The 26,587-nt window shown below is 40.5% G+C and overlaps 1 protein-coding gene and 1 long non-coding RNA gene across 3 annotated transcripts in view; one reads left to right on the top strand and one right to left on the bottom strand.

Annotated features, from left to right (window-relative positions):
* The window catches only part of Crb1 (crumbs cell polarity complex component 1), a 181,398-nt gene that overhangs the window by 21,141 nt on the left and 133,670 nt on the right, over window positions 1-26,587 (top strand). For both annotated transcript variants that reach the window (XM_087580807.1, NM_001107182.1), the window contains 2 exon segments: window positions 11,456-12,034; window positions 26,337-26,532. In XM_087580807.1, coding sequence (XP_087436933.1) covers window positions 11,456-12,034; window positions 26,337-26,532 — 775 coding nt within the window.
* LOC148001651 (uncharacterized) lies at window positions 9,565-11,804 on the bottom strand. Its single transcript, XR_015636000.1, has 2 exons — window positions 11,700-11,804; window positions 9,565-9,944 (listed from the first exon to the last, which is right to left on the bottom strand). It is a non-coding gene; the product is annotated as an uncharacterized LOC148001651 (long non-coding RNA).

Below are 26,587 nucleotides of genomic sequence, written 5' to 3'. Positions count from 1 at the left end.
AATATGCCTTGCATTTTGTTGGTATCATTGCAATTATCTTCTCCTCAACTTGATTTTAAACTTTTCAAAGTCAGAATTGTGCATATGTCTACAAATAAAAAATTTGTAACTTAGCAACATATAAGGTGATCTATCATACAAAGAGATGAAGTTGAAGGCGGAGAAACCATAGAGATGGAAATAGAGATGAGAGATTATATATATATATATATATATATGATAAATGATAGATAGATGATAGATAGATAAATAAATGATAGATGATAGATATTTAGACGATAGGAGATTAGATGGACATATGTTTAGTTTAATTTAAAGAAATAATTTTTATATAAAATTACTAAAATTGAACACTGAATTAAAATTTTAAACCTTGCATACCTGGAGGAAATAAATGAGTTAGTTAAATGTTGGTTGTCAAGAGTTGACTTTCAATATGATACCATATTAAAACACCGTAATAGTTTGTGGTGAATTGTGATGAGAGATAATCTTATGTATTTGACATGATTTAACTTGGCAAGTTAAACACATAATAAGAGACCATATTAGGCAAAGGCATACATATTATTGGAAATTTTTCATATACGTCAATGACGATTTTAAAATATAAAAATTTACATTTAACTTTCAAATACTCTGGGTTTAAATTCAAATAAATAAAAGAATTAAGCGAGCAAGTGATTAGGGGAACAATTTGAAAGTTCATTTCCAGGACTTTTCCTCTGAACTGTACAGACTGACTCCACTGCTCCTGTGACTGCTCAGACGGAGCCCTTTCCACTTGTTTTCTGTCCTTGTTAAATTTACTCTTTCTTTTCTGTTTCCAGCAACATGTAAAAACAAAGCCATCTTGGAAAGGGGAAGATGGCAAATGGATGAAAGACTGGCTTCTTGTCATTTGGTGGTTACTATAGCAATAATCATGATGGGGGATTTCCAGCTGCAAGTGGTTTCTATAACAACATGGTAGGGTGCTTTTGAAATGGGCCAGAGGCAAATGGATTCTTCCTGGGTTTTTTTTAACCCTTTTATACCTAGGGTTGAGATTTTCTTGGAAGATGTGGCTTATTTGACAGAACCTTGAAACTGTCTCTTTAATTTTTTGAGGATTAAACAAGCAATAATTTTATACAGCCCTGGCTTGAGCTGAAGGGCTTGTAGGCTTTACTTAATTCTTTACCTCTGGACACCTATAGCATCTATGCTTTATTTCTACAAATGAAGTTGGTATAAAACATAGAAAATATCTTTAGAACATACAGAATTCTTGTGAAAGATATAAATTTTCACTGCATAGTCATTTACCTATCTGGAATTTCTGTGAGTGTGGAACACGCCTGTGGAGGTCAGGAAGTCAGTTTGCAAGAGTCAGTTTTGTCCGTCCATTGGGAGGGTATTAGAGATGCAAAGACCTTACCCACTGAGGGCTCAGATGCAAACACCTTACCCACTGAGCCATCTCACCAGACCTATTTTAAAGTCTAAACATAGGGAAAACTTCAAGTAGCCTGTGTAGAAAACTCTTTTAGCTCTCCCATAGATTGTCCAAAGGTGGTTGATGTAGTGAAATAATACACGCCAGCACAATAGATGTGCTTCTGTACTCTGGCACATGTGGAGAGACTTCTGCTCCATGCAGATTCACCCTGCAAATTTTGTTGTACCATTCAAAACGATCTAAATCACAGATGATCCCTATCTGACTAACAGCTCAGTAAAATATCATAAAAGGAAGTTTAGTACCTTGCCTTAGTACGGGAAAATAAGAAAGAACAGAACACAGGCACCATCTTATTAAGAGCTTCTAAGTGAAATCTCGAAGGACAGATAACTGACACAGGGCACTGGCACTGCCTGGCAGTGGGCTAGATACTATTTTTAAGAGAAATGATGACATAAGGCTTAAGTGTAATCACGCCGTCAGTTAAAGAAGGTGAGAATTTAAGCTTGCTTCTTTCAGGCCAAAGACTCAGGACAGGAGTTATACTACTGTACCTTGTAGGGCATCATTTTCAAAACATCACTATAAACACTAGGATTAAGCAACACTTCGATTACTATGTTTAATTTACAGATATGAAATTGGCTCGACTTTATCCTTTTTTCCCCCCCCCATTGACTTGCAAAACATTTTAAGTGCAAAGGCATGCCCTCAAAACAGAGGCGGTCATGGCCACGGTGTTTAAGATCAGGCACTGCTGTTGTATGTGACTCCTTATGCACTCCCCACTGCCATTCTGATGCCTTTATGCTTTCTCTTCAGTTATGCTGCCAAACCCATATATGATGCACACTCTTCCAGCTCTCAGAAGGATGCCAGCCCCCCTACATTTTCCTGGGAGTTTTCAAGCATCGAGATCTCCCTTTGGCCTGGTGTTTCATGCTAAGTAAGGCAGCCTCAGACCTCATTACTTATGCACTTGCCTTCCCCTTCTGAGTAAAGTTTGCCAACCAGGTCCCTGTGAGATCAAGCCCTGTTTTGCATGTGCGCTGTGAGGTTGTGCAGAAGAACCGAGGCATGTCCATGTGCACCAAGGTCCTGCTTAGAGCAGCATGTGCCAGAGCGCGCCAGGCAGGGAGCCACTCAAACATCTCCAAATCATATCCAGACCAGAGGCACTGTGGCATCGCAGCTGTTGTGCTCTGTGCCACAGGGCTTTCAGCTGAATAAAGAAAAACGAAATCTATTCAGGGTAGCTTCCAAGTTAGCTGGTAGCCACGGTAACCTGGGTTTCCCCCAGATTCTGTCCACAACTTCCAGAGATCTGACTGAAGCAAATCAGTCTCTCTCTCTGTTCGAGTGTAGTGAGCCATAGAGTGGGCAACACCAATTTCCCTAGGGAAACCGATTAACCAGAAGAGCAAAACAATCAGCACGTATCCCCTGAACGATTCAAGACGCATGGGAAGGTGCAAAATGTATAATCAAAGACTGGGGAAACAACACAGTGGTCAAAGCACTTGTGGCCCAAACAATGAGCATGAGGACTGGAGTTCAGATCCCCAGAACCCTCTCAGAAATCTGGTACACAAACTTTGGCCTCTGTTAGCACATGCATTCATGTATGCATATACCCTTATGCCTATGTGCTCACATACATGCGTTCAATACATGTACACACATATGGGATAATAAAGTGTGCAACCATAACTGAATATATAGGCCATATATACAGACACATTGAAAAAAAGCCTAATACCTGAACTTATGGAATTAATATTCTAGTTGCAAAGAAATAAAGAAACATCTATGAGAATACATCGATGACTGTTACAATGTATCTTAGCATCAATAAGTCCCGGGGCTGCTCCGACTGCAGATCCATAACACTGCAGCAATATGGGGGATGGCTTCAAAATCAGCTTTGGGGAGTTGGTTCTCTCAGTCCACCATGCGAGTATCAGAGATTGAACTCAGTGTCAGCCTTGTCCTCAAGTGCCTCCTTCTTCTGCTGAGACATTTCCACCGCCCCGTGTTCTGCTTTTAATGTAGTGAGTAGGACCCTCACTGCATATGTGGCTCCTATTTATCTTCCGATAGACTGAGGAAGAACAAGCGTGCTGTTGCTGTGTAGTTCTGGGCCAACAGCAGCAGCAGGAAGCTTCCAAGGAAAGCAAATGTCAGGCTTTGGTCCAAATGTGCTGAGGCTACAGCTTAACAACATTTTCTTCAGAGGAACGCTGATGTTTGGGGGAACAGGTTGAAATAACCTTTTCAATGTTTCTTTATGGTTCTTTCCTCCTCTTTGACTTTTTTATTTTCAGATAAATGTCTCAAAGTCCCTTGGAATTCTATCCTATTACATATTAGATGCACAAAACCAGTGAAGTAACTTGACACCCCAGAGAATTCTACATTTATAAGATGAATATAACATCTCCATATCCCATAATCTTCCCATAGAAAGTAAATGAAGTGATAGGGTTATTTATTGATACTGAGGAACCAGAAAATTAGAGACATTTTATGTTAATACTAACATTTAATTTTTATTAGTTTGACATTTCATTTTCAGGTTTTCAATGCATACGTGTGTGTGTGTGTGTGTGTGTGTGTGTGTGTATGTGCATTTGTCTTTTGACTAAACCCACTTTTGTTTCCTCCTCTCTAATTCCTATCCTAGCATCTTGTACTCTCTCCTTTAAAAAAAAAAAACAAAACCCACTTCATTCACTTAGTTGTGCCTTATATGCATGGGTGTAGAGCATCTGTTGCAGCATAGGTAGCCTTCCTAGGGCCATACTCCAAAATAAAATTTACTATTTCATCCCCAACAACCACCAACTACCAATAGAATTTTAGCTGGGGGTGTGGCTTCATCCATGCTCTGGTTTTGACTGGTTTGATCCTGTGCTGGTTTTGCTTTGCAGTTACAGCTGCTCTGTGTTCACCTGAGCAGTAGTCCTGTCAAGTCCAGCATACACTGTTTTGTTGTAGATGTTTGGCTGAATACAGTGACAATCTCCATTTTGGTTTACTGGAAGTAATGGTGATAATCAAGTGGAAGTCTATTCCCCAAGTAAAATTCCATTATTATTAAATTATGCACTGGTTATAATAAGATCAGAGCCCAGGCCTGGTGGATTCTAAATGGCAAAGAAACATGATCGAAACTTTTTAAAGTGTTCATTGACTTACATTCAGCAAAAAAAAAAATGATGTTCACATTTTGCATTACTTCGTCATTTTCTGAGGTTAATAGAAGGAAAGAAGGCACCTCAGATAAGGTGGGCACGGTGGATGCCCAAGACAAGAACCATGCAGTGGATAATGACCAAGACCCAGTCCAACCTATTCTTGGGTATCCAAGCCACATAGTGGAGATCTTAGATGCTTTTTTTTTTACCAAGAAAAAGATATGCCAAAATCATTTACTATGATTTTAATTAATATAAAGTTAGTAAGGCCAGTTTTTACCTTACTGTGACATTTAACTCCTTCAAATGTAAAATCCAGACAACCTTCTAGCAACTGCTTTCATATCTGCTACACTTTTTTATTGTAATGGAAAGGTTTTTATTATTTTACTTACTCATTTTACATTCTGCTTACTCCCCCGACCTCCAGTCATTTCTCCCACAATTCTTCCCTCCATCCTCCTCCCCTTCTCCTCCGAGATGGTGGAGACCCCCTGGGTATTGTCCTTTCCCTGCACATCAAGTCTCTATGAGGCTAGGTGCATCCTCTCCCATTGAGGCCAGACAAGACAGCAAGAAGAACATATTTCATGTAGAGGCAACAGCTTTTGGGGCAGCCTCTGCTCTGGTTGTTTGGGATCCGCACTTAGATGCTTTTATAGTCCAGGGAATCTCGATATCTTTGGATGGAAAGGACTTGACTTCATCTGTGGTGGTGTTAATCATCAGAAAGTACATATGGAAGAAACAAGTAACATGCTTATCGTATGTAAGGCATTCACATCTATATTTAAAACATACTCATAGGAAAGTTTAAAAACTTCTCTATGGGCCCTGTAAAGAAGTGATAATAGAATAGGATTCTGAGATGCAGGTGACACCAGTGAATCGTGGCCACAGTCTCCCCAGCTGGAGCAATGAAGTTGCGCCTCAGGGTTTGCCTGTGAATCAACTGTAGTTAGTATGGAGGTGTCGGCCTCTGCCAGGATGAAATGTGCTGTTTGGTTTTCAGGGGATACCGGGAGTGATAAGCCTGTGCCTCTTAGAACTCTCAAAACACAGAATGTCCTTTGGCATACCATAAAGTCACCTTTCCTGAATTGATTCCTTGAAGTGTGATTTATCAGGCACCAACTATGTGAATTGAACGTCTCTAGTTAACAGAGGGATCCTAAGGTGTTTAGGCTTTGGACCTTGCATGGAAAAGCAAACGGTATTAGTGGGGGAAAAACTTCTTAGTGACTGACATTTTTTTTCAAGGACCTTCATGTATATCATTAATTCTGTTCTTTAGGATAAAAACAGCAACAATACGAACAGCACTTTTACTATTAGTAAGATATAGAAAATGCTCATTTATGCCAAGCAGTTAGGTATTTGATATTATGGAATAGTGCCATTTTGGCAAAAATGAAGCCTAAGGCATATTAGTATTTACACAACAAACCCCACAGAGATCAGTAAACAGTAAAGCCAAAATGTAAACCTAGGATTCAAAACCCATTCGGTCACCTGCTGTGTACACAACCATTAGTTATCCCTATTAAAAATGAGGAAACTGAGGCATTGTGATGATGACCAGTTTCCTTAGTCACAGAGATGGAAGTTGGTTGAACCAATATTTCAATCCACCCACCACATATCCGTACTCTGCCCATTACATTATATTGGCCTCAGTTTGGTATTTGAGACCATGAACATGTACAGAGATAGCTGCATATATGAGGATGAATGCCTAGCCTTTGGGATGCAGCAGAAATCCAGGGGGAAGGGGCTGTCTTAAGAAGAAATCCATCTACATCTTTGTTTAACTATTTCCATGTGGGCCCTGCCATACCGTGGGTCAAAGGGAGTGCTTTTCTTCTGCTGATTTGTTCTGCTTCGTTTTACCAAAAGAGGTCAAAGTAAGAATTTCATAGTAAGGCTTAAATGAGAACCCAGCTATTTTTGCACACTCATTCATTATTCAACAGTTTTCTGCGCACTACGTACCATGTGCAAGCCATTTGGACTATGTCCTGAATAAAGATGTGCTTCCCTCCTGTACCAACCCCTACCCAGCCCAGACTAGAATAGAATTTCACTCTCTGCAGAAAGCCAGGCTAAGGAGAATTCAGCAAATGGCCTCATTTTCATAAATTAAAATTCTTAGACCTGTTGATGTGGGCTTGACTCTGTCAACATGTTTAAACCTCCCAGTTCATTTAAGCAGCGTCTCATTAGTAAATATTTAATCCTCTTTGTAGAGAAAACACCAAATACCACTCGTTGCATGCTGTTGGGATAAGCACACTTTGGAATCATAAATACTGTGTTTATCTCCTTTTTAGGTGTGGTTAAATGTGAGATAGAATTAAATTAGAAAGCACTGTCTGGTCGTGTTTCCGAAGTTATTCCACAGCAAACCTAGGACAGCCCTAAGTAATGAGTCCTCTAAATTCTTGGCCCATGTCCTGCCGCTCTAAGAATGGATAGATAAATAAATAAATAAATAAATAAATAAATAAATAAATAAATAAATAAATAAAAAAAAAATAAATCTGGGAAACATTCATGCCTCTGAGCGATGAACCCAAATAAGTGTGCATATACTGTTGGGCAGGGGAGAGTGTTTAGTTTGGCTAAATATGGACACAGTAAAATTACTATTTTTGACCCAGATATGATACATAAGAGCTCGCCCGCCCCTCCTTTCCCTCTTTCTCACAGCACAGAGTGAATCTGATGCTTGTGCTCAGTATCAATAAAAATGAATAGCAGACATGATTAGAGAGTTTTGTAGGGAGATTTGGGTTAGTAAATCCTGAGAAGAAGCTAAGAAATTTGTAACAACAGAATACCTAAATGAAAAATGCGTTTTAAAAACGAGTATTAATTATTGCTTTTGTACATATGGGTAGTATGTAGTGATCGTAGGTGTCCATGTGGGTGCGCATTCTTGGGCTGTAGAAACGGCATTCGTTAAGGAACCTTGGCTCGGATGATTCCTACTCAGGAAATAACTGTTTCATGTGCATTAGGACACACGGGTGCTGAGGACAGCATGAGGCGCACCAGTGTCCTCTATACAGTAAGTCAGATCACATCGTTACGTGTTCACTTCTGAGGCAAACATTCAAATCCACAGTTGAGGGTTAAAGATGTGTTTTTGCAAAATGCAAACGGTTGAGAGCAGACATTTTCCAATCTATTGCACTCCTTATCACACCTGGTTCTGACCCAGCCCAAGTCCTTCATGGGAAGGATGTATGAGGCATGCCGCTTAGTGAGCGTCTCTGTGGAAAGTTATACCCGAGCCTATCATTTTATGTCCTAGAATACAATCCCTGCAGTGGGAGTCATTAGTAAAACGAACACTTCTTAGTGAGTGGTATTGTTCATTTTGTATTAAGCTGGCAAATTTTCTGTTAGGAATTCAAAACCTAGGAATTCAAAAAAGATCATATATATGTGTTGATACACACACACACACACACACACACACACACACACACACACACACACGGAGGAAGAGGGAGGGAGGGAGAGAGGGAGGGAGGAAGGAAAAGTTAAAGCTCTACAAAGAAGAACTTCTTATGACTACCAGTAGATGGCGAACTTTACTGCAAGGAAGAGGTGCTGTAGTCTCTGAATTCTTCTGAACATTAACCACCCTGTAAAATTTCCTTCTCTCAATTAGAAAGCTCCTATGAAAACCGAATTCTCTATGCCCATTTTTCCTGGGACCTAAAGCCCAATGATAAATTTAAGTCTTATTCTACTAATGATAAAATTAATATTTTACTCTAAAGCACAGTAATTCTTAATAAAGTTATTTTCTTTTTCACTGAGAGAATGTAGTGTGCCAGGCATAACAAGCGTGACTTCTTTTTCAGGCATTGTGGAAATGTTCAAATAGCCGTGATCCTAAGTCATGACCACCCATCATGGGTTTGTGCCTCAGTTCCCTTTTCCTTGGTTGCTTATTTAATTATTTAATCAATGTTTTTGATCTCAACCCTGTTACCAAAACGGGGTGACACATGCCTGTAGTCCCAGCATTGTGGGAATGAAGACAGAAAGAGCTTGAATCCAAGGCCTGCCTAGGTGAAATCATGTTAAACAAAATTTAGTAAGTTGACATTATTTGTATAAATTTGAAAGGCGGAATTTCCTTTCTGACAGATAATTGGTCTCCTCAGTCAGTGCACATATACAGAACTGCACATACAAGAAGGCCTGCTAGCATCTAGGCACACATTCACAAATTCGCAGATACTGCATACATTACATCATAGACAGCGTCGATGACATCAGGCACATGGAGAGGAAGGAGTGGGGCTTGTGCACACACTAAAAACACTTCAAAATATGCAAAGGAACATAAGGGATGGAGGACAGCGTATGGAGATAAATGCACCCGGTTTGCTCTGCAAATATTTTATTAAATGTGTCTTTAGTATCCTCTCAAAATCCCTAGGGTTCTGATGAAGCACACATTGCTTCTGATGCCTGAGGTGCACCACCCAGGAAAAGCACCCTGAAGTGCTTTTAAACAAATTTTCACTTATTTCCTAAACGGTTGCTTCATCTTTAGATACCGACATAAAATATTGGTGTCCTAGCTTAGTGTGCTTGCTCACACCTTTAATCCCAGCACTCAATAGGCAGTGGCAGGTGGAGCTCTGTGAATTTGAGGCCAGCCTGGACTCCATAGCAAGGTCCTGGGCACCCAGGGCTATGTAGAAAGGCCTTGTCCCAACTCTAAACTAAACAAAACATATTGACATCCTACTGTGGCAAAAATCAATTTAATTGTTTGGCAGGTTACACACACACACACACACACACACACACACACACACACACACACACACACACACCCTCTACTACTCCCAATATTGGTTACAGTTTATACTATTTTACAGTAAAGTATTATTTCCCTACATTATTACAGTTTTATTTTCTCTTTGGCTTTTGTATTGATTTACAGACCAACCCTGATTTTATTTTCTCTCTTGTACAGCTTTGAATGTTCTCCAAAATTAATAGCAGTAGAAGTTGCTCTGGGCTTTAGAGTTAGTGTGTTTCTTTGCTGTCCCCCTACCCCCTCCACATTTCTATTCTCTGACACATCCCTCATGAGGCTACACTTTCCGCTCTGCTTCATGTTGATACTGGTGGCACATCTGGGGTTCTGGGATTTCTCTTTTAGTAAAATCTGCTTGTCGTTATCTTGTTAGAGTCCTGACAAGATTTCCTAGAATGAATGTCTTCTTTCTTGGTTTCATTGGCATTTTCATTCGTGGTCCCCTAGAATCTTCCTGAAAATCAAGTGGGGAAAAAAAAAGTAAAGTTTGAGTCTGTGAGTGCACAAATGTTTTCCTCTCTTCAAATTAAATTAGTCGTATAGTTAGGCATTTAGTTTTGATTTGTAAGTGAGTTCCTCGCGTGTGTGTATGTGTGTGTGTGACTGTGTGTGTTTGTGTGTGTCTCTTGTGTATCTTTGTATGGCTGTGTGTGTATGACAGTGTCTTACTAGATACCCCAGGCTGGTTTTAAAACAACTTGGCCTCCATCTGCTGAGAACTGGGATTATAGGCCTCCTCATACACAGCCAGCCTTCTTGGGAGTTCTAAAATGTTCTAATATCCTCCGGTATGCAATACTTCAGAGGATAAATTAGAAATGTATCCGATCAATTTAGAGAAAGCCATAGAATTATTGCTCTCTTGGGGCCATTATTCAAATTAAATTTTCAAAGATAGATTCCCCAAAACAGGGAAGGTTTCAGGAAAATGAAGTTTGAAGCCCTTTACTTCACTATATCCACAGTGGGACCTTGTCCATTTTAACCAGTGAGATGTACGTAACTATTTTGTGTGGCTGTGAGGTTGAGAAATGCTGTGTGTGGAGACCTGGGACGTTTAGCACAATGGAACCCACTGGATTACCAGGGCTTTATTGTTTTCTTGTTTATGTTTTGCTTTTTAGAGCATAAAACAGAGATGTTGATAAAACAATCAGTCATAAATCAAGAAATAGGGTTCATTTCAATTGGGGTTTCAGTTAGGCATCTTTTCCACAGATGACTTTGTAAATGATCTCCTAGTATTTTCTAAAGTTTTTGCATGAGAGAAGTTGGGCGTCAGAATTCTCAGTAGCTCAAGGAATTGACAGCATTGGCTTCTCATTATCTGACTGCACTTAGAACAGGAAAGGAAGATGTGGAAGAATCTTGCTGAAGTTAGTTTTGCTCTCTCTCTCTCTCTCTCTCCCTCTCTCTCTCTCTCTCTCTCTCTGTGTGTGTGTGTGTGTGTGTGTGTGTATGTGTGTGTGTGTGTGTGTGTGTGTTTGCACTGTGTATTTATGTGCATGTGTGCAGCAAGTACGGATGTGGACACACATATGTAAGTCAGAGACAATCCCTGATGTCCTTCCTTAGGTGTCATTGAGACAGTTTTTCATCAAACTCATTCTCACCATTAGGTTAGAATGACTGGCCAGTGAGTCACTTGCAAGGCTCCATCTATCCAGTGCTGGAATTATAAGTGTCTGCTATCCAACCTGACCTTTTAAATGTGTGCTCTGGGGATTGGAGTCAGGCCCTCATATTTGCAAGCAAGCATTTTACTGGCCGAGGCATCTCCTTAGCCTCTATTTTAGCTTCTTAATCACAAGTATAGAAAACCTCTGGACAAATGAAGAATTAAAACTCCATATCAGAGCATATCCCGTAACATGTTTCACTAATGAGTGTGTCTTAATTTTTTCTGTAATCTTATCCTCAACCATTTACAAATTTTAATCTTGATATTTTCTATTTTCTTTTTAGATTCATTTTGCAACAAAAACAATACCAGGTGTCTCTCAAACTCTTGCCAAAACAATTCTACGTGCAAGCGTTTCCCACAAGACAGCAGTTGTTGCTTAGACACAGCCAATGATTTGGACACAGACTGTGAAGATCTGAAAGACCCCTGCTTGTCCAGTCCCTGCCAAGGAACCGCCACTTGTGTGAATATCCCAGGGGAAAGGAGCTTCCTGTGCCAATGTCCTCCCGGGTACAGTGGGCTAACCTGTGACACTGCCACCAATTCCTGTGGAGGGAATTTGTGCCAACATGGAGGCACCTGCCATAAAGACCCTGAGCATCCTGTCTGTATCTGCCCTCCTGGGTATGCTGGAAGGTTCTGTGAGACAGATCACAATGAGTGTGATTCTAGCCCTTGCCACAATGGGGCTGTGTGCCAAGACGGAATCAACGGCTACTCCTGCTTCTGTGTGCCTGGATACCAAGGCAGGCATTGTGACTTGGAAGTGGATGAATGTGTTTCTGATCCCTGCATGAATGAGGCTGTGTGCCTCAACGAGATAGGAAGGTACACTTGTGTCTGTCCTCAAGAGTACTCTGGTAAGTACAATCTCAATGCACCCTGTATGTTCCTTTCATACTTAAGAATATGTATGTACTCTTCATTTTCAATACAATACATGTCTAATCACTTATAAAAAATAACCAAGTCCTAGAAGGTACTGATAACTAGAGAGAAAGCTTGCTAAATCTCTGAGACGCCGCTGAATTCGCTGAATCTGTGAGCAAGTATGTTCTGTCACCACTGCTATTTCATTGGGAGCTCTATATGCCTGCAATCTTAGACTTGGGCTTTACAAATGTTAAATGGTATCCTTTGCGTACAGATGCGCTAATTGAATAAAACCTACCACTTGATGGACACTGCCTGCAACCATATCTTGGCTATTATGAACGGTGCTTCAGTGAATAATAGAAGCCATCATTTTAGAGGCAGGGGGAGGGGGAGAGGATAGGGGAGTTGTGGAGGGGAAACTGGGAAGGGGGATAACATTTAAAATGTAAATACATAAAGTATCCAATAAAAAATCAATTCAACTAAAAATGATGTTCTCTTTCTTTCTATCTTCATTCTTTTTCATTTTAGGGATGCTAGAGAAGGTACTCAAGGCCTGTGTATACTAAGCACATGCTGTATCACTGAGCTATGGTTTCATACTCCACAAAACTTGCTTTAAGTGGCATTAGAACACCATAACATTATATATATATATATATATATATATATAATGTGTGTGTGTGTGTGTGTGTGTGTGTGCGTGCGTGCATGTATCAAACTAGAGTTAGTGAAGTATAATAATAAGAAAAGAATGACAAATACCTTTTAATTTAGTCCATGGACTTCAAGGAGCCACTTTCAGGAACAGACAGTTCTGGTTTTAAGTCTGTTGTATTTCTTCAATCATGACTTAGGTTAGCCGTTGACTGCCCCAATATATCATGTGGTCTCTTAGGAAGAAAGCAGGCTACAAATGGTAGGTTCTAGTACTGACGTGTGCTCTAACAGATTGATGGCAACAAAAGCCAGTTCCAATCTCTCTGAAAGAGAAGGTAAAGGTAAGACAGTCACATTGATTGCTTAATGTGTCAATGATGTTGTTTGCATTTCCCAGAATTAATGCAATTTTAATGATTTCATACAAAAGTTTTCTGACTACCCTCTCCAACCAGCCATGTTTATCTCCCTCCCATCCCTACCACATCCCTTCCAGGATTCACGACTCTTTGTTTGGTTTGCTTATGTGTCCTATTTAGTGTAACCAGGGTCATGTCTAGGCACATTGGACTGGAATTATTTGTTGGTACATGGTGGCATCACTAGTGGGTACACAGATGAAGACAATGACCCCCACTCTTGCTGATTATATCAGGAGAAAAGGTTCAGCAGTGAGGCCATCCACGTCCCTGCCTGGCTGCCGACCAATGACTGTGAATCTGTAATTGTAATGACTGTCTTATCCAGAAGGTGCCATTTGCAACCTTTCTTCCAGCAAATATTTGCTTTCCAATCCCTCCTGCCTGTTCTCTGAGCATTTTTTGGGATGGGATAGATGTCCTATTTAGGGCTGAACATTAACTGAAATCTTTTCTACAGCCAAAACTTAGAAATAAACGATGTCAAAATATTGAGACTTTAACCAACAGTGCACTTCTCTTCACAATTAATTTATGATCGCTGAGGGTTACAAGATGTCTGCTCTGAGCTCAAAAGAGCCAATGTTCTTGGCTGGGTGAAATATTGAAATGCAACCACAAAATGGTGTTGTTTGCATGAGGCTAAGCAACCAGGCAAAGTTTTATAACTTGGCTTTTTATAAGCCATATTTAAAATGCAATTACAAAATAGAATTTATATGAAATAAACATAAGGTCATGAGAATCAGGGCTGTCCTTATTGGGTGAGGCTTGCTCAGCTCCAAGGATATGGTCAAAGGCTCCCTCAGCAATCACCTGCAGTTCTGGTAGCCTATCTTTGTTCTCATCCCTGAATACCAATTACCCAGAAATATGTGAAACAAATGTTCAGACCCTTCCTTCAGAGGGTCAAATATAATTGATAATTCTAAAAATATCCAGGGATGGGAGCCAGAAATTAGTTTCATACAAACTTAGAGACTTTTGTTGCTGATTTTCTTCATAGATATCCCAACAATTTCAGAGCTTGTAGCACTCTAGACCAATTACTAGAAGTCCCAGAAAAGATGGCTGGAATCAAGGGGGAAGCCAGGGCTGCTGAGGGAAACTGAAGAGTCTGAGAAATCAGCATGGATGCTCTTGAGTTCCCTGACTCTAGACCTTCTGACGAATCCTGGAAACTGGTACAGTGACCCAGCCGCTGCATGCCACATCTGAATTTAGAGTGATCGTACTGGGTTTGCAGGGCGGGAAAAAAAAAAAGCCCATGTGCTTCTGTGCAGCAAAGCAAGAAAAGGAAATTTAAAAAGAGACAGAAGGTAGGAGGGGAGAAATAGCCACAGCACGTGGAGAGGGTTCATGCTGCATTGCTCTTCATGAGCTATGGTCATTGGCTGCAAAAGTGAGCTCAGACCTTGCCACTGAGGCACCAGGTGAGAGTCTCTCTGCATACACAACAGCTACAACTGAAGGGCAAAATAAGCATTGAAAGCTCTCACAGTGAACGGATCTGTAGCTTGGAGCATTTGTCTGTTTTTAGTTCAAGTTTATGCAATAAATCCTTATGTAATTGAGGTCCTCCTTAAAATTAACCAGATTAATAGTGTATGCCTTTTCTATTATGATGCTTGCAATACTAGAAAACCGGTTTGTAGTATGGCAAGAAAAGACCAAGTGGATAAGAAAAATCTAATAAAAATGTGTTAAAATTTCCAGTGTAAGAAATTTATAGGAGAATATCCAGCTCCTTCATTATAAAATAAGTCTTTGACGGGTTGGGGAGATGGCCCGGTTGCAAAAGTGCCTGCCAGAGCTAGCATGAAGACCTGAGTTTGGATTCATAGCACCCAGTTATATGTCTGTGCAGCTCATAGTTCTTGTCTACAATCCTAACCGCCTTATAGCTCATTGGCAGATCTAGCCAATGGGTGATTTTCAGATATAGTGAGAGGCTCTGTCTCAAAAAAATATAAAAAGGCCTTCAGGGAGGTACTCTATGTTGAATTCTGGTCTTAATACACCTATATATACATACACATACATACAGACATACAAAAACCACTTACATATGCACAAACATACCCACAAAAATAAATTGTGAAGGGATGGATGAGTGAATAAATTAAAAATAGATTTTCAGTATATAAATTACCTTAAAACACATTATATTTAATTTTCATATAGAAGATACACATTAAACTCACCATTTTTTTAAATTTATTTAATACTTAATAATAATTCTTTAGTTTCCGGGCAAACATCCCCCTCCCCTTCCTTATGGGTGTTCCCCTCCCAACCCTCCCCCCATTGCCGCCCTCCCCCCAACAGTCTAGTTCACTGGGGGTTCAGTCTTAGCAGGACCCAGGGCTTCCCCTTCCACTGATGCTCTTACTAGGATATTCATTGCTACCTATGAGGTCAGAGTCCAGGGTCAGTCCATGTATAGTCTTTAGGTAGTGGCTTAGTCCCTGGAAGCTCTGGTTGCTTGGCATTGTTGTACATATGGGGTCTCGAGCCCCTTCAAGCTCTTCCAGTTCTTTCTCTGATTCCTTCAACGGGGGTCCTATTCTCAGTTCAGTGGTTTGCTGCTGGCATTCGCCTCTGTATTTGCTGTATTCTGGCTGTGTCTCTCAGGAGCGATCTACATCCGGCTCCTGTCGGTCTGCACTTCTTTGCTTCATCCATCTAGTCCAATTGGGTGGCTGTATATGTATGGGCCAAATGTGGGACAGGCTCTGAATGGGTGTTCCTTCAGTCTCTGTTTTAATCTCTGCCTCTCCCTTCCCTGCCAAGGGTATTCTTTTTCCTCATTTAAAGAAGGAATGAAGCATTCACATTTTGATCATCCGTCTTGAGTTTCGTTTGTTCTAGGGATCTAGGGTAATTCAAGCATTTGGGCTAATAGCCACTTATCAATGAGTGCATACCATGTATGTCTTTCTGTGATTGGGTTAGTTCACTCAGGATGATATTTTCCAGTTCCAACCATTTGCCTACGAATTTCATAAACTCGTTGTTTTTGATAGCTGAGTAGTATTCCATTGTGTAGATGTACCACATTTTCTGTATCCATTCCTCTGTTGAAGGGCATCTGGGTTCTTTCCATTTTCTGGCTATTATAAATAAGGCTGCGATGAACATAGTGGAGCACGTGTCTCTTTTATATGTTGAGGCATCTTTTGGGTATATGCCCAAGAGAGGTATAGCTGGATCCTCAGGCAGTTCAATGTCCAATTTTCTGAGGAACCTCCAGACTGATTTCCAGAATGGTTTTACCAGTCTGCAATCCCACCAACAATGGAGGAGTGTTCCTCTTTCTCCACAACCTCGCCAGCATCTGCTGTCACCTGAGTTTTTGATCTTAGCCAATCGCACTGGTGTGAGGTGAAATCTCAGGGTTGTTTTGATTTGCATTTCCCTTATGACTAAAGATGTTGAACATTTCTTTAGGTGTTTCTCAGCCATTCGGCATTCCTCAGCTGTGAATTCTTTGTTTAGCTCTGAACCCCATTTTTTAATAGGGTTATTTGTTTCCCTGCGGTCTAACTTCTTGAGTTCTTTGTATATTTTGGATATAAGGCCTCTATCTGTTGTAGGGTTGGTAAAGATCTTTTCCCAATCTGTTGGTTGCCGTTTTGTCCTAACCACAGTGTCCTTTGCCTTACAGAAGCTTTGCAGTTTTATGAGATCCCATTTGTCAATTCTTGATCTTAGAGCATAAGCCATTGGTGTTTTGTTCAGGAAATTTTTTCCAGTGCCCATGTGTTCCAGATGCTTCCCTAGTTTTTCTTCTATTAGTTTGAGTGTGTCTGGTTTGATGTGGAGATCCTTGATCCACTTCGACTTAAGCTTTGTACAGGGTGATAAGCATGGATCGATCTGCATTCTTCTACATGTTGCCCTCCAGTTGAACCAGCACCATTTGCTGAAAATGCTATCTTTTTTCCATTGGATGGTTTTGGCTCCTTTGTCAAAAATCAAGTGACCATAGGTGTGTGGTTTCATTTCTGGGTCTTCAATTCTATTCCATTGGTCTATCTGTCTGTCTCTGTACCAATACCATGCAGTTTTTATCACTATTGCTCTGTAATACTGCTTGAGTTCAGGGATAGTGATTCCCCCTGAAGTCCTTTTATTGTTGAGGATAGCTTTAGCTATCCTGGGTTTTTTGTTATTCCAGATGAATTTGCAAATTGTTCTGTCTAACTCTTTGAAGAATTGGATTGGTATTTTGATGGGGATTGCATTGAATCTGTAGATTGCTTTTGGTAAAATGGCCATTTTTACTATATTAATCCTGCCAATCCATGAGCATGGGAGATCTTTCCATCTTCTGAGGTCTTCTTCAATTTCTTTCTTCAGTGTCTTGAAGTTCTTATTGTACAGATCTTTTACTTGCTTGGTTAAAGTCACACCGAGGTACTTTATATTATTTGGGTCTATTATGAAGGGTGTCGTTTCCCTAATTTCTTTCTCGGCTTGTTTCTCTTTTGTATAGAGGAAGGCAACTGATTTATTTGAGTTAATTTTATACCCAGCCACTTTGCTGAAGTTGTTTATCAGCTTTAGTAGTTCTCTGGTGGAACTTTTGGGATCACTTAAATATACTATCATATCATCTGCAAATAGTGATATTTTGACCTCTTCTTTTCCGATCTGTATCCCTTTGATCTCCTTTTGTTGTCTGATTGCTCTGGCTAGAACTTCAAGAACTATATTGAATAAGTAGGGAGAGAGTGGGCAGCCTTGTCTAGTCCCTGATTTTAGTGGGATTGCTTCAAGTTTCTCTCCATTTAGTTTAATGTTAGCAACTGGTTTGCTGTATATGGCTTTTACTATGTTTAGGTATGGGCCTTGAATTCCTATTCTTTCCAGGACTTTTATCATGAAGGGGTGTTGAATTTTGTCAAATGCTTTCTCAGCATCTAATGAAATGATCATGTGGTTCTGTTCTTTCAGTTTGTTTATATAATGGATCACGTTGATGGTTTTCCGTATATTAAACCATCCCTGCATGCCTGGGATGAAGCCTACTTGATCATGGTGGATGATTGTTTTGATGTGCTCTTGAATTCGGTTTGCCAGAATTTTATTGAGTATTTTTGCGTCGATATTCATAAGGGAAATTGGTCTGAAGTTCTCTTTCTTTGTTGTGTCTTTGTGTGGTTTAGGTATAAGAGTAATTGTGGCTTCGTAGAAGGAATTCGGTAGGGCTCCATCTGTTTCAATTTTGTGGAATAGTTTGGATAATATTGGTATGAGGTCTTCTATGAAGGTTTGATAGAATTCTGCACTAAACCCATCTGGACCTGGGCTCTTTTTGGTTGGGAGACCTTTAATGACTGCTTCTATTTCCTTAGGAGTTATGGGGTTGTTTAACTGGTTTATCTGTTCCTGATTTAACTTTGATACCTGGTATCTGTCTAGGAAATTGTCCATTTCCTGAAGATTTTCAAATTTTGTTGAATATAGGTTTTTATAGTAAGATCTGATGATTTTTTGAATTTCCTCTGAATCTGTAGTTATGTCTCCCTTTTCATTTCTGATTTTGTTAATTTGGACGCACTCTCTGTGTCCTCTCGTTAGTCTGGCTAAGGGTTTATCTATCTTGTTGATTTTCTCAAAGAACCAACTTTTGGTCCTGTTGATTCTTTCTATGGTCCTTTTTGTTTCTACTTGGTTGATTTCAGCTCTGAGTTTGATTATTTCCTGCCTTCTACTCCTCCTGGGTGTATTTGCTTCTTTTTGTTCTAGAGCTTTTAGGTGTGCTGTCAAGCTGCTGACATATGCTCTTTCCTGTTTCTTTCTGCAGGCACTCAGCGCTATGAGTTTTCCTCTTAGCACAGCTTTCATTGTGTCCCATAAGTTTGAGTATGTTGTATCTTCATTTTCATTAAATTCTAAAAAGTTTTTAATTTCTTTCTTTATTTCTTCCTTGACCAGGTTATCATTGAGTAGAGCATTGTTCAATTTCCACGTATATGTGGGCATTCTTCCCTTATTGTTATTGAAGACCACTTTTAGGCCGTGGTGGTCCGATAGCACGCATGGGATTATTTCTATCTTTCTGTACCTGTTGAGGCCCGTTTTTTGACCAATTATATGGTCAATTTTGGAGAAAGTACCATGAGGAGCTGAGAAGAAGGTATATCCTTTTGCTTTAGGATAGAATGTTCTATAAATATCTGTTAAGTCCATTTGGCTCATGACTTCTCTTAGTCTGTCGACATCACTGTTTAATTTCTGTTTCCATGATCTGTCCATTGATGAGAGTGGGGTGTTGAAATCTCCCACTATTATTGTGTGAGGTGCAATGTGTGTTTTGAGCTTTAGTAAGGTTTCTTTTACGTATGTAGGTGCCCTTGTATTTGGGGCATAGATATTTAGGATTGAGAGTTCATCTTGGTGGATTTTTCCTTTGATGAATATGAAGTGTCCTTCCTTATCTTTTTTGATGACTTTTAGTTGGAAATTGATTTTATTTGATATTAGAATGGCTACTCCAGCTTGCTTCTTCTGACCATTTGCTTGGAAAGTTGTTTTCCAGCCTTTCACTCTGAGGTAGTGTCTGTCTTTGTCTCTGAGGTGTGTTTCCTGTAGGCAGCAGAATGCAGGGTCCTCGTTGCGTATCCAGTTTGTTAATCTATGTCTTTTTATTGGGGAGTTGAGGCCATTGATATTGAGAGATATTAAGGAATAGTGATTATTGTTTCCCTTTATATTCATATTTGGATGTGAGGTTATGTTTGTGTGCTTTCATTCTCTTTGTTTTGTTGCCAAGACGATTAGTTTCTTGCTTCTTCTAGGGTATAGCTTGCCTCCTTATGTTGGGCTTTACCATTTATTATCCTTTGTAGTGCTGGATTTGTAGAAAGATATTGTGTAAATTTGGTTTTGTCATGGAATATCTTGGTTTCTCCATCAATGTTAATTGAGAGTTTTGCTGGATACAGTAACCTGGGCTGGCATTTGTGTTCTCTTAGGGTCTGTATGACATCAGTCCAGGATCTTCTGGCCTTCATAGTTTCTGGCGAGAAGTCTGGTGTGATTCTGATAGGTCTCCCTTTATATGTTACTCGACCTTTTTCCCTTACTGCTTTTAATATTCTTTCTTTATTTTGTGCGTTTGGTGTTTTGACAATTATGTGACGGGAGGTGTTTCTTTTCTGGTCCAATCTATTTGGAGTTCTGTAGGCTTCTTGTATGCCTATGGGTATCTCTTTTTTTAGGTTAGGGAAGTTTTCTTCTATGATTTTGTTGAAGATATTTACTGGTCCTTTGAGCTGGGAGTCTTCACTCTCTTCTATACCTATTATCCTTAGGTTTGATCTTCTCATTGAGTCCTGGATTTCCTGTATGTTTTGGACCAGTAGCTTTTTCCGCTTTACATTATCTTTGACAGTTGAGTCAATGATTTCTATGGAATCTTCTGCTCCTGAGATTCTCTCTTCCATCTCTTGTATTCTGTTGGTGAAGCTTGTATCTACAGCTCCTTGTCTCTTCTTTTGGTTTTCTATATCCAGGGTTGTTTCCATGTGTTCTTTCTTGATTGCTTCTATTTCCATTTTTAATTCCTTCATCTGTTTGATTGTGTTTTCCTGGAATTCTTTCAGGGATTTTTGCCATTCCTCTCTGTAGGCCTCTACTTGTTTATTAATGATTTCCTGTGTTTCCCTAAGTGTGTTCATGTCTTTCTTGAAGTCCTCCAGCATCATGATCAAATATGATTTTGAAACTAGATCTTGCTTTTCTGGTGTGTTTGGATATTCCATGTTTGTTTTGGCGGGAGAATTGGGCTCCGATGATGGCATGCAGTCTTGGTTTCTGTTGCTTGGGTTCCTGCGCTTGCCTCTCGCCATCAGATTATCTCTAGTGTTACTTTGTTCTGCTATTTCTGACAGTGGCTAGACTGACCTATAAGCCTGTGTGTCAGGAGTGCTGTAGACCTGTTTTCCTCTCTTTCAGTCAGTTATGGGGACAGTGTGTTCTGCTTTCCGGCGTGTAGTTTTTCCTCTCTACAGGTCTTCAGCTGTTCCTGTGGGCCTGTTTCTTGAGTTCACCAGGCAGCTTTCTTGCAGCAGAAAATTTGGTCTTACCTGTGGTCCCGAGGCTCAGGTTCGCTCGTGGGGTGCTGCCCAGGTGCTCTCTGCAGCGGCAGCAACCAGGAAGACCTGTGCCGCCCCTTCCGGGAGCTTCAGTGCACCAGGGTTCCAGATGGTCTTTGGCTTTTTCCTCTGGCGTCCGAGATGTGTGTGCAGGGAGCAGTCTCTTCTGGTTTCCCAGGCTTGTCTGCCTCTCTGAAGGTTTAGCTCTCCCTCCCACGGGATTTGGGTGCAGAGAACTGTTTATCCGGTCTGTTTCCTTCAGGGTCCGGCGGGGTCCTGCCGCTCCTGGGCCCTCCCCCACGGGAGCCCAGAGGCCTTATACAGTTTCCTCTTGGGCCAGGGATGTGGGCAGGGGTGAGCAGTGTTGGTGGTCTCTTCCGCTCTGCAGCCTCAGGAGTGCCCACCTGACCAGGCGGTTGGGTCTCTCTCTCACCGGGTCTGGGAGCAGAGAGCTGCTGCGGGCCGGGATCCGCGGGTCTCACACTAATTTTATTCAGAGGAACTTTGGTTCCTTTAGTAAAAACATATACTGAAATTGTGAGAGATATTTCCAATTTACTGAACTTATAATGTATACCAGTGACTCTCAAACTTTAGTGTACAGTAAACTCACCATAGAAATTCAGTCTTCGATTCCTTTGATCTGAGATGAGGCTCAAGAGTATGCACTTGCCACAAGTTCCCACTAGATGCTGGTGTTGCTGGTACATTGTCAACTTGACATATCTGAAATCACCTAGAATCAAGTTTCCAGGCACATCTGTAATGGGTTAGATTACTGTATGGGTTAGATTAACCTCTGGGCTAGTTTGTGAGGGAATATATTGATTAGGATATGGAGGTGGTTAGATTCTCTATTAGAATGTGTGGCACCATTTTCTGGGTTTGGGTCATGGATGCCAGGAGAAGGACAAGGCTAGGTGAACACAATTATATCATCTCTCTAAGCTTTCTGACTGCCTATATAATATCACTAGCCATTTCTGCTGCCACGATGTGGTGTGCCATTAAACTGCAAGCAACATAAACCCTCACTCCTTTAAGTTGATTTTGTCAGGATAGCTTATCACTGAAACAAAACTAACTGAGACAATCTCAAGAAAGTAGTTGGTTACTCTCCTGGCATTCAGAACACTGTTGGACCAGTGAGCAGATCTTGTAGGACCACTCATTATTGTAGCTTACACAGATATCAGCTTGGTGTGACTGATGCTGACTTTTCTCCTCTGACAGCAAGCATAGCACATCCAATCACTATGAAAGCTGGATGTTAGAAATGAAGCTTTTAGGTCAGTGTGAGTTCTATTTCTCCACGTCCTACAACTCAGGTATGTGGTGTCCTCAGCAATAGGGTCTTACCAACAAGTTCTGGATGGTAGTCAATAGCATTAGGAAGAACCTGTAACTTCTGAAGGACTATAGGACCTCACTAGCCAACAAACACAGAAGAGGTAATCTTGGCTTTTTGTTAGCTTCTGGCATCTAGTGAAGGCAATGTCACCCTACTATCAAGTAACTCAATCTTAATGCTTCTTATGTGACTGTGTGTATGTGCGTGCACACACACACACACACACACACACACACACACACAAATTTATCCTTTCCTGTTCCATTATTCTCATTTAACCCTTTACTATGTGTTTTATACCCCTTTGAAAGCTTGCCCCCCCATGACTGCTACATAATTTCATGACCTCTATAAATAGTTCAAATGAACATGATAATCTGAATATCCAATGCAATATTAATAAATGAAGGGAAACATGAAACATTTGTCGTTCTGGGTCTCGGTTACCTAACACAGAATGATTATTTCTAACTCTTTTCATTCACCCACACATTGTATGAATCTATTTTTCTTGATAGCTGGATGTTATTGAACTATGTAGATAGGCTACTTTTTTTCATTATCTACTCATCGGTTGGTAGGAATCTCAGTGGTTTTCATCCCCTGGCTATTGTGAGCATGACAGAAAGAACATGGATGAGCAGATATCTCTAGAGTAGGATGTGGAGTTCATTGCATGTATGCCCAAGTGTGGTACAGCTGGGTCATAAGTAGATCTATCTCTGTCCTTTTGGAGAATTTGCATACTGATGTCTGAGGAGACGATGCCATTTTCTACACCCACCACTAGTGAGTAAGTGCCCCCTTTTCTCACACTCGCTTATCATTTCTTTTATCTTAACTATTCTGAGTGTGTTTATGTGACATCTCAAAATTAATTTTAATTTTCATTTCCTTGATAGCTGAGGATGTTACATGTGTTTAAATTTTCCCTTAGCCATTTGGAATTCATCTTTTGAGAACTCTCTGGTGCCCACATCCCCTTCTGGTTCAACACAGTTCTCGAAGTCTTAGCTGGGGAAAGGTAAGGTGGGGACCCTTGATATGCATATGATGGATTGATCGATATTACAGGGTATATGGGGGCGGGGATGGAGGGACAGCATCAGAGGATTGTAGAAGAGTTTAAGTGTAATTTCCAGAACTGTATTCTAGAACCCCACTTTATCCCCTCTTCACTTTGACCCTTGAAGTCTTAGGACAAAACAAGTGAAGGAGATAAAGGAGCTGTAACGAAGACAAAAAGAAACCCAAGTAACATTTCTTCTACACACAGATCCATATGCTACAGACACTCATCAATAACTGTATAATAGATTTACAGAAAGAGCCTCTAACTAGCAAGCTTCTCATTCTAAAGAAGCCAAGGTGCAATTGGGAATCACATTTATTGCCTGAAATTTGAATCATAAACTTGGAGCAGGATTACTTGTGAAGCATGAGCCCTGTAGATATTGGGTAGGGTGTTCAGAGTGCTTCGTCATGGCTGCCCTGCATGTGGCCTGTGCTCTCTGCCTGTTGCAGTGAGTGATGGGGCAGCATCTGGTGTGAGACCTGCTCCATACTGATAGCATACGATGTCTATTATCTAGCAGCACAGAATGTTAACACAGATCTCCGATTGTCAAATGCTACACAATAAGGGGCAAATATCTCCAAATGTGTGTCAGAAGTTTAGGACAGTTCTTGAGAAAGCATGATTTGTTGCAAACATCTCTCAAAGTCATAAACTGACTTCACTGTTTTGGTGGGACAATAGACCCAGTCTTATTAGCACACTGAGAAATGTTTCCCTGGCTCATTGTTCAGGGGAAAGGGACAGAGTAACACAAGGTTGAAGCAATCATTCATTCAACGTTAATTGATCGTATACTTAATTCAAGAAAATATGTTCAATGCTTCATCCGTTTATAAAAAGAGGAATGAATAAGAAATATGATAAATATATCGCTATTACAGGGTATGTTGGGGGGATGGAGGGACAGCATCAGAAGATTATAGAAAATTTTAAGTGTAATTTCCAAAATCTTGTTCCACTCAATCCCACTCTTTGAAAGTAGAGAGTGACAGAAGAGGCTTTACAAATCAGGGGCACATCCATGTGAGGTGAAAGACAGGCCATATAGTTGCAAGTACACACAGCAGACAGCATAGCTCCAGTCTCTTAGAAGTTCCTAGTGAATTTGTTTTTATTCTGGAGATGTTGGGAGAAGCTATTTAAAAGGTTTCAGGAAATACTAACATGTTGTTGCAAAAATATAAAAAATAAAAAATGTATGGTTGTCTTTTATCTTGCTAGGTCCAGTACCGTGGTGCCCCAAGATATTTGCTAGATATCTTGGCGGAAACACATCCCAACTCCTCGGTGGCCCAGTGTCTCCTGCTGCCGCACACGTTGCTATACTCAAATCGTCACATAAAATAACACACAACACAATAATCTTTGACCCAATTGGTAAGATATAATTGCCCACCTAAACATACAAAACCCAGTACCATCCATCCCTTAAGAACATTAATAACAACCTGTAAAAACACAGAACAGAATCTTAACATCACCTGCCATGGCTTCTCACCCTCTCCCTCCTGTCTCTTCTCCTCTCTGTTCCAGTCTCCTCCTCTTCCCTCAAACTTCTCTCCCACCCATCCTTCCTTCTCCTCCAATGACAGGCCTCCTTCTATCCTTTACCTGCCCCTCACCTGTATTTTACAAATTTAATGGGGAGAAGGGTCTGGTGAAGTCACCTGATTCCTGAGTAGGACTAGGCAGCAGTCCTTGGGACAGTAGAATTAGCATCAAAATACAGATAACTCCAGGGCAAACCACAACACTAACATAATCATATTTGTACTTTTGGAGATCACACATTAAGTGATTTTTTAAGGATACGGGTTGGGTAGAGAAACAGGATGATGAATGCTGAAGGTCATGAAGGAAATAATAATCAGTGAGTATAGGGCCTAATGATATTGGACAACTTTCAGGCTTTACCGATAGAATGTTTTCCTTCTCAAAAAGGGGAGGGGGATATGGCAAGTCAAATCTTATATACTGTAACATTTTAATTTTGATATTTATAGAATCCAGTGACAGTTATAGATAGCATATGCTCTTGGAACATTTCTACTGCAACTTAGATCAAGAAAAGAGAACAATATCATACTCAGTACCGACTCTGAGCCACTTTGGGATCTGTCGATGTTTAAATGCATGATTTGTTATCCTGGGTTAGAAGCACTGCAATAAAAGATGTGTAAACACAAACAGCCCTTTTCTGTGCTCTTAAAGTTTCTTTACAAATCGACCAGAACACAGGACTAGTAATTGTTTTCACTAAGACACCAAGCCAGCCTGTCTAAGCTTTTACTCACTGCTCTGAATGCAGCCTAAGTAAACTGTTATGAAGGAGTAAAATAACGAAGGGAAAATACCCACATTGACCAGTACATTTTAGCCTTCCAACAAGAGTACAGTTAACAATAATTTTGTCCTAAAAATAAATTATTTGTTTCCATAGACGACAAAGCCACAAGCTGTTGTAGGCAGCGACCCCCACAAGCTGCAGCTGCCCCGCTCTGTGCGACTTCCCACAAGCACACCGAGTTAATACCAATTAGAGTGGAGGAGGAGAATTATTTTGGGCAACATAACATTTGACAAGTGCTTTAGTAAATAAAGTGTTGCCAAACACCTAAAATATTTTCACTTTGCTAAAACTTTTCTGGCTTTCTGTGTTGGCTTTCCTCAAAGGCGTGAACTGCGAGTTGGAGATTGATGAATGCGGATCCCAGCCATGTCTACATGGTGCCACGTGTCGGGACGCCCTTGGGGGCTACTTCTGCGACTGTGCACCTGGATTCCTTGGAGACCACTGTGAACTCAACTTTAATGAATGTGAAAGTCAGCCGTGTCTCCATGGAGGTCTATGCGTAGATGGAAGAAACAGGTCTGTGTTCCATAGATGACTGATAGACTTACAGAGACCACTGCCCAACTGTGGT

The sequence above is a fragment of the Rattus norvegicus genome, chromosome 13, assembly GCF_021556685.1.
Source record: "Rattus norvegicus strain SHRSP/BbbUtx chromosome 13, alternate assembly SHRSP_T2T, whole genome shotgun sequence".
NCBI classification, from domain to species: Eukaryota; Metazoa; Chordata; class Mammalia; order Rodentia; family Muridae; genus Rattus; species Rattus norvegicus.
The sequence above is the reverse complement of the archived record's forward strand: the minus strand, read 5'-3'. Positions and strand labels throughout refer to the sequence as shown.